General features: G+C 45.0%; 1 protein-coding gene across 1 annotated transcript; it reads left to right on the forward strand.

Moving 5' to 3' along the window:
• Positions 1 to 388: 388 nt before the first annotated feature.
• On the forward strand, positions 389 to 1963 carry LOC147738143 (uncharacterized). The gene is made up of 2 exons (XM_086925037.1): positions 389 to 598; positions 1238 to 1963. The coding sequence occupies exons 1-2, from the start codon at positions 389 to 391 to the stop codon at positions 1961 to 1963; spliced, it is 936 nt and encodes a 311-aa protein (XP_086781163.1).
• Positions 1964 to 8798: the final 6835 nt, after the last annotated feature.

Here is an 8798-nt window from a genome sequence, read left to right on the forward strand (position 1 = left end):
TTGCACATTACTGTCAGATTGCAGCAACACAGGGTTTTGTGGCACAGCCACTTGCATGGTAACGAGTGAATTTAAAAGTTACTGCACTTATAGTTACCTGTATCTCGGCCCAGCATAGGGCACGTTGGGCCAGGAGAGTTTTACATCTTTTAGGGGCGCAGAGGCGAGGGAGCACGCATAGGAAGCATATTACTGGCAGATTGCAGCAGCACAGTTGGCCTACACAGGGATTACAAGTTACTGCTGTTCCTACGGTGCACTACAGAAGCAGCAGTCTTGCTCCTGCGGTTAATAATAACAGGCGATTAATTGTTGGTTCCCTGGGCCAGTACAGCGCGCATAGGGGGTAGCAGGAGGAATTGAGTTTGCTACAGTTACCTGGGGGAGAATGCCTGCAAAGGGTTATACCAAGAAGCGCAAGGGTGGGGACCCAGACCTCAAACAGCTCTTGAAAATAATATTGGCAAAACTGGGACAAGATGAGAGTAGTAGCGAGGAGGAGCAGGGGGAAAGAGAAGGGGAACTTATGCCAGATGGAGGCCAGGATCCAGAGCTAGGCCCAGACACAGAGAGAGTAGATCGCCCGCGCAGATCCAAGGTACCTCCCAGAGCAGCGTTCCCCCCCTTAGAAAAAAGGCCCAAAACACAGCCAGGGAAGGGAAAAGGGAAGAAACCCAAAGTTTCCAAGCATACAAAGGTTAATAAGAAGGGACAAGGGAGCACTGAACCAGAGCGACCACAGACTCCCGTAGCACCCCCACCGCTAGAGCCGGTGCAACCAATTCAAAAGATAGGGGAGCGTGACGAGGTGGGGACAATATTAGCTGAAATCAGTGGCGCTTTAAATGCCTTGGCACCTGCGCATATTACGGTGTGTCCAGCGGAACCACTAGTTATTACACAAGCGCTACGGAAGGAGCAGGGAGGGGTAATTTCTGAATCGGCTGGGACATCTGGGGATGGGGTCCTTTCAGCGGCAGGCCAACTTACGGAACAGCCAGGGGGAGACACGAATTCCACAGCTAGCATATTAGCATCAGTGGCGACATTGCTTGCGCAGTTAGCAGCACCAGGAGCACCAAGCAAGGCTGACAGCGCACCAGGGGTGCCTCAGCCAGCCCCCGAATTTGTCCTCCAGGAGATTAGCAGACAGGTGGCGATCTTAGTGCAAGCGCAGGACAAGGCAGTGAGTGTGGCGCCTCCAGCGGTAGGTCAAGCGGCCCCTGCAAAAGTGTAGACTTCAACAGGGACCGTAAAAGTTGAGGCGATAGAAAGTGCGAACAAGCCAGCAGATGGCAAATCCAGAGCGATTAAGGGCCAGGACACAGTGTTATCTAAGCGCAGTAAATTGGCTGCGCATGTGTCACAGGACATGAGAGAAAAGATCTGGAAGGGGGAATTTATAGATATCTATTCCTTAATCAGACCAAAACCATGGGAAGTTGAGACCAAAGACAAAGAGGGCAAGGAAGGATCCTTCAGAGATAGGATACCGTGGGTGGAGGAGTCAATCACAAATTGGCAGTTTGGTTTCAATGTTTTCTACACGGTGATGTTAGAAAAGAAGCCTGAGTTGGCTATGCCACTGTTATGTTATGCTAACAAGATTCTGAAGGCCCATACGACATTCCGGGGGACAGCATGGATAGACTATGACAGGGATTTCAGATGGGCGAAAGTAGCGGACCCAGGCTTGGAGTGGGATCAAACTGAAGTCAATGTGTGGTTGGAGAGCATAACCAATAAGGCACCAATGAAGCAGCCCTTTCGGACTTCACAGGGAGGGGCAGGTGAGAAAAAAAGGACATGCTGGGCGTTCAATAGAAAAGTGTGTACGTGGCCACCAGGGGCATGTAAATTTAAACATGCATGTGCGTTCTGCGGCCAACCCTCCCACCCCGAGTTTAAGTGTTACAGAAAATCAAAAGACAGAGGAAGGGATCACAAGCCACCACCGCAATAGGCTACCCACCCCAGTAAAAATAGGGAAGCTGATTTTCTGGCTGAATCAGTATCCTGTGAAAAAGTAACGTACCCAGGCAAAAGCAAGTGTACTGGCAAAGTTCAAATAGTAGCAAATTTATAAAGAATAATGGTAATCGGGCACAAAATTAGCATTTAGAGATTTAATTTGATAAAATTGATAAAAGTAGTCATAAGGATAATCAATGACATGGACAAAAATAACAGATAATAAAAAATTCTTCCATTAGAGAATCAGTAAATATGCATTGCTATGTGTACAGATGTTCCCAATGATCTGAAGGGGAGGATCTGGTAATTCAGATTAAGGACCACAACATCTTCTCCTCACTTAAGATTAGGTTCCTGTATTAGTCTATGCGCTATGCATCATAGAAGCACAAATAAGTAATCCCTTTGATCCTTACCCTGCCGGTAGTTATAGCGGCATATATATGTTTTGTCATATTAATATTGCATTACACGATATATGTAGTTAGAGAGGCATATATGAAGTGGCGCTCCCAATTCTATATTTGTTGCTCAAGAATGTATGCGCGATGTTGCCCAGACATCGAATCAAGATAGAACCCAGTATATTTGTATTATTTTCTCTATTAAATAAATCCGGATTCCCCGAATGGTGGATTCTTCAGAGATATATAAATAAATTCTTGAGCAACAAATATAGAATTGGGAGCGCCACTCCATATATGCCTCTCTAACTACATATATCGTGTAATGCAATATTAATATGACAAAACATGTTAGTTAGTACATTAATATTATTTTCTAGATGGTTGAATACAAGCAAGTCACTTTAAGTATGCAACCTTGCTCCATCAATCCCCTCTTCAATGATATTTTATATCATGACTAATTAATGAAACAGATGCCAACTTTTACACTTCACCCAACTCAATTTCTTCAAACTCTTCTAATTCAATTTAGTTAATATTTATTTTCTTACCTCTCTTATTCACTGTATATGTCCTTTTATGCTTGCGACATTTGCAACACTTTATTATCCCTAAAATTATTAGGGCTATTCCCACAAATGGCATTAGTATTTTACCTACAAAACTTTTTCCTACATTAGAAAACCAACTACCTATAGAGAAGAGACCATCTGTTAGTCTCTTCCATACACTATCAACCTCCAGTGGTTTGAGATTTTTGTAAATGTGTAATATTCCTTACATACCCCTTAAGTTCTACACTTTTGTCAGGTATGTAAGTGCAACAATGTTGCGCTTTCAACATTCTGCAGATTCCGCCCGCTTTTCCCAACAATGTATCAAGAGCAAGTCTATTTTGTAAAACCATTGACCTAACCGCAACTAGTTCAGTATTGATCATTAAGAAACCTCCAGCAGTGTCAGTCGATTAACGAAACACCACTGATGATAATTTGCAAATTCTTTGAGTTTTCAAAACAACTCCCACTGAAAGTATCAATGCACTAAATATATCACCTACAATTTCTGAAAATCCAGCTCTTTTACTACGCATTAGTCCATTAGTTTCTTCATTGCTTCCAGTGATTTTGTTTACATGATATACCTTTGGGAATACTATTCCAAAATAGCAACTCCCATACCAATGATCAGGCAATTTGTAATATGCTTTGTCCCCACAGATATAATAAATTCCAGGAAATACTGGCTCAGTTCCATCTTTGAAACCCAACCCCCAATTACTTTATAATTATGTTCACATTCACTAGAACCAATGATTATATTGTTCTCTCCCTGTGGAGACAGTTTCCTTTTCTTTTCAAAATCCAGAAACATAGCCACGTGAGTTTTGCCATTCAAGGTGTATTCTCTATTTTCTGCCGATTTAGGAATTTTTCGTTTCTGTTCTGTAGCTTTTCTCTGGAAATTCTCTCTCCTTTTCTCAACTAAGTTAAAAAATATCTTTTCTTGTTCATGTAAAATGCATGTTAAATTATTCTTATGTGCTTCAGCTATATCTATTGTACCTATTAGAAAATATTCACCCATATAACGAGTTATGTCACCTTTAGAATGTACAGGATTCAGGGTAATATGAATAGGAAGTTTAGAATAATAATATTGTAAGAGTCCTTTCTTGTAAAATAAGCTAGCTAAAACACTACATGAAATACCATAAGTCAGGGGCGCCTTCTGCTACAGACAATAGTAGCTTCATACAAACGTAGGAATCACTTATTTCCATTGCCTCTACATAATGTACTAACAGATTTGCAAATACATTCAAATGTGTTCTATTTCTAACTTTATCGTAATGCAATCCTTCCTCATCTGATGCTTCTAATTCTATTCTTTCCATCCTAATATTATCTATTCTTCCATGTATATCTAATTTTTTAGGTACATCTACTTTCTCATGAATGTTAGTGTCATTCTTCTCACCTTTACTCATTAGATTGGGAATAGCTACTGTCAGTCCTTACCATACTATGAGTACTACCACTACACTACATGCCGCTTTCTCCTTAGCTTTTTATGGGGCTTTTTGGCTGGGGGAATTAGTGGGATCTTACAAGACGGACCAAACAGGAGGGTTATAAGTACAGGACACCAGGATGGTGCTAGGAGCTCTAGTAGTGGTTCTGCTGAAGTCAAAAACAGATTAATTAATTAATTAATTTCAGGTTTATATAGCGCTAGGATCGACTCCCGGAGGAGTATCTCCGCGCTTCGACCGTTGCGAAACCCTTCCTGGCTTCCCTGAGAGATGGTCCCTTAATGGGTATCTCCAGGGTGAGACCAGGCATCCCCGGCGGTCTGGTGGGGCCGTTAGTGAAGATGAGGCAAGCTAATGCCCAGAGTTGCCGAGTGTGATCGCTGATCAGAGTGGGCACCGAGGCGAGAGAATTATCGAGTCCGCTGACCCTGGTCCAGAAACCTGCCGCGTCGGGAATCGAACCCTGGTCCCGGGCCGTCCTCTGCTCTCAGGTCTGCCGCCTCTAACCAGTGAGCCACACACTCCTTTGGGAAAGGGTTATACCATTCGTCTTAACCCGGCACCATGTTCACCTATATGCCCAGTGTCTAGGATGGTAGCATATTTAAAGATCCGACCGGCAGAGAAAGGCCAGGCCATTTTCTTACACAAGCTAGGGGATTGCCTGTCACAGTATCAGTTCAGGGCTGTGTTCAAACAGGCCATGACTAAGTTAGGGTTGGGAACTAGGGGTTACTCCTTGCACTCATTCAGGATCAGTGCAGCAATCCTCGCGGCAGGCGCAGGTTTACCAGTAGAGGCAGTTAAAGGGGTAGGGCGTTGGTCTTCATCTTATTTCAAACGCTATGTGCGTCCCAAATTATTATAGGGTGAAGTATCAATAAACAGGCCGGATCATGCTAACCGTTTCATTTCTCTCCCTCGTTAGTATGCCCTCAAAGGTGGTATGGTTGTTGGGACACTCGTTTGTGCGGCGCTCCAAGGTCGGTTACAACAGCAGCAAGTGTCGAAACCACCGGGTTTGAAAGGGGTTGCGTTTCTTTGGCGAGGTGTCCGGGGGTGGGGCTGCGGATTCACCAACTATGGCAGCTGGTTTGGGATACAAGAGCGCACGAGGGACAGCAGTCCCCGGATTTGATCATTGTGCATTTGGGTGGCAAGAACATGCTGGATCTTGGGCGACAGGCAGTCAGAGAGACACTGCTGGTCGAGTTTGCCTGATTAGGTCTTTTTTTTCCCCACGAGCACGGATAGCCTGGTCATGCATGATATTACGCCAGTTCTGGGGCCCAGGGCATGATCTCGAGCATTGCATGTTTCAGTAAGACGCCTCAACCGGGAATTGGCAAGGCTGTGCTCAGGCCAGGGCCGCCTGTGCCACATTCCACACAGACTGATCACGGGGGACCTATTGTTTCATCACAATGAAGTACATTTGTCTGATATGGGGACAGACATGTGGATCAGAGGATTTTGGTCCTTTGCACAGACCTTATTTGCTAGGGGGGGTTAAGGACGGGCCTTCCTGGTGACGCCATCGATCTTTGAGTTAAGTATTTGTGGGTCGCTCCCATAGTCCTTAGTTGTGGGTGTTTAGTTGTTGCATGGTTCCATTGCATTTGTGGTTCTTAGTACTTGGTTCTTTGTTGTGATATTTGACGTCTGCAGTCGCCAAAAACCGAGGGTTTTTGCTCTTTGCAGGGACATTGTAAATCCTATAACCCTTGAAGTTGGTGAAACTCGGTTGGTGTGCAAGATGCCTGGCCGTAGTACTTTGTTCAGTTGTTTTAGAAAATGTGGCGCGGATTCCCGACTGGAGGACTCGTGTCCGATACCTCCGGTTGGAACTCCAACTTACGAACTGTACAGTAAACACGGATTAGGTCCAATTACATTCAATGAGTGTTGGGTTCGGTATACTAAAAAAGACGGTGTAGTCAGTTGGCCACCCCATGGTAGTTTCGAGACCCCGATTTTAGATAATCTTGAAGCTAAATTGTTCCAAAGGAAAGCAAGGCCGGCCATGTTTGATTCCTTTCGGTTGTGGCGTAAAGAAGCCAAGCAGAGAGAAATCAAACAGATAAAACGTAATAAGAGAGAAGGAATTGTTACAACAGTGAAAAATGCAGAGTAGTTCCAGCGAGATAAGGAGGAAAAGGAAAAGGAAGTTTTTGATAGATTGCAGCGTATGACTATAGATAAATGTTATCCCGCTTTACCGACGGGTACGGATAAGAAGGAGGAATCAGTAGAGGACCCCTTGTTGTCCTATCTTTTGAAGTCACCACCTCCGTACGCACAGGGTACCGCAGCTCCTGTGGTTCCCCCTGTCCCTGTTCCTGTACCTGCTCCCCAACCTGTACCCGCTCTTCCGCTTGTTCCTGCTCCCTTGCCTGCACCTGTCCCTACTGCTCCTCCGCTTGTACTTCCTCATACTCCTGCTCCCGCTACCTCTACTGTTCTACTTACTCCTGCTGTCCCTTCTGTTTCCGACACTTCTCTTGTTACCCCGTTGTGTTACTCTTCTTCTCCATCTGTTCGGCGTCGTACTCCTTCTGTTGCCGCTAACTTCTTCAATTCGCTTGGACCTATAGTTGGGTCTGCTGGTTCGGATGGTCCTCAAAGACGTAGTCAGCTTCCCGGTAGTAGGGAACGTGACACATTGTATAATATGGCGATGGGTTGGATGAAATACCCCCTTAGAAATCCTCCACGTGTGGTGCTTGATACGTTTTGTCAGTTTAACGTACCGACACAAAGGTTCGTGTTTGAAGAAATGTGTAAGCTCTTACGTGATCAAATATCAGTTGATGCATCTGACGATGTATTCACTGCTTTGACTAATCTTCAGCTTCAGTTTGCGAGCGGAATGTTAGTAGGTTCCAATGTTCGACGTGCTGTCGAGCAGTTGTTGTCTTTTCGTCCCTCTATAATGCCTCGAGCATTGTTTGTAGAAGACATTGAGGGTCCGCTAGACGCGCCTGGTCAGTATCCCATGCGCGAAGTTCCACCAGTGTGGATGCCCGGTAACGCTGGTGCTAATCCTCCAATACTACCATTCTTCCAGAGAGTGTGGATACATCTTCCGTGGAAGCGGTCGGAGGTATTGCAAGTAAAACAATCGCTACCTGACCCTCGCAAAAATCCAGCAGGGTACTATAAGGAATTGTCGCAGCTCGTGGATGCTACGATAATGAATCTTGCCGATATCGATATGTTGTTCGGTAACGTAGTACCGCAACCGGTATGGACGAAGATTCGTCAGGAAAATCACGTAAACGAATTAGGTGGTGATTGGGCTGCGCTTATCGCGGCGGATGCCTTGCAGGTTGGCGGGGCTAAACCTGACCAGCTGATTGCTAATCTCCCTCAGAGAATTATTACTCTAATGAAAACACTTATGCCAGCTATGAAGGTGAATTGGGACAAGTTGTCCGCTTGTAAACAAAAGAAGGACGAGAGTGTCTCTGATTTCTTTACGAGATTTGAGGAGGCATTCATCTATCATAGTGGTCAGGATATGGGTACCGAGGGAGGTCAGAGGTTGTTCGTGGACAAATTTGTCTCTAACCTGTTGCCGGACTTAAGCAACAAATTAAGGAATTCTGAGAGTGCGTGGGCTGTTTCTACTTCTGCTCAAATATTGGCTACGGCGCAGTACTATGAAAATAGGGAGAAAGAGGAGAATGATCGTGCCGATAAAAAGACAAAAGAGCTCAAAACTAAAGTGTTGTTGCAACAAGCGTATCCTCCGCGTTCGAATCAGAATGACTCGCAATAGCGTAATAGATCACAGTCTCAGTCAAATAGGTCACAATCACGAAATGACTCCTTTTCGCAGAGATCTTCGTTGGGGTACAATCAGTGTGCCTATTGTAGGGGTGAGGGTCATTTGAAATTCGACTGTCCAGTGTTACGTGATCGAAATAGTGGTAGTTCATCTAGAGGAGGTCGTAGTGGTCCGCAACAAGCATCACGTGGTAGAGGTTGCGGTGTTCAAAATGATCGTTCTGATCATTCTTCAGACTCTAATAATTGTTTCGATCAGCGTGGATCATCGCAAGGAAGATCTGCGCAGTACAATGTAGACGATTATTACGTCGATCAGGGAACTGACGACGGTAATGTAATTACTAGGACAGCCATAGACAAGGAGAGGGAGTAGTATCAGTTCCGGTAGATCAGAAAGGGCCTTACGTCGCAGTTGCCACCTCGGGCGTCGTTGAGCCTTTTCTGTTGGACACTGGTGCAGCGAAAAGTTCCATCATGCATTCTAAACTCCCTGGTGCACCTTTGTCTGGCTTAACAAATGTTTCCGTTGGATTCTCTGGCGCCCCTGTTAGCAATCCAGTTTCGCGCCCTTTGCCCCTTACAATTGGGCC

The sequence above is a fragment of the Lissotriton vulgaris genome, chromosome 1_1 (genome assembly GCF_964263255.1).
Source record: "Lissotriton vulgaris chromosome 1_1, aLisVul1.2, whole genome shotgun sequence".
Taxonomy (NCBI): Eukaryota; Metazoa; Chordata; class Amphibia; order Caudata; family Salamandridae; genus Lissotriton; species Lissotriton vulgaris.

Coding starts and splice junctions, on each gene's coding strand:
- LOC147738143 (XM_086925037.1), top strand. CDS start 389: ATGCCTGCAAAGGGTTATACCAAGAAGCGCAAGGGTGGGGACCCAGAC. Junction 599..1,237: donor ATCGCCCGCGCAGATCCAAG/GTACCTCCCAGA, acceptor GCAAAAGTGTAG/ACTTCAACAGGGACCGTAAA.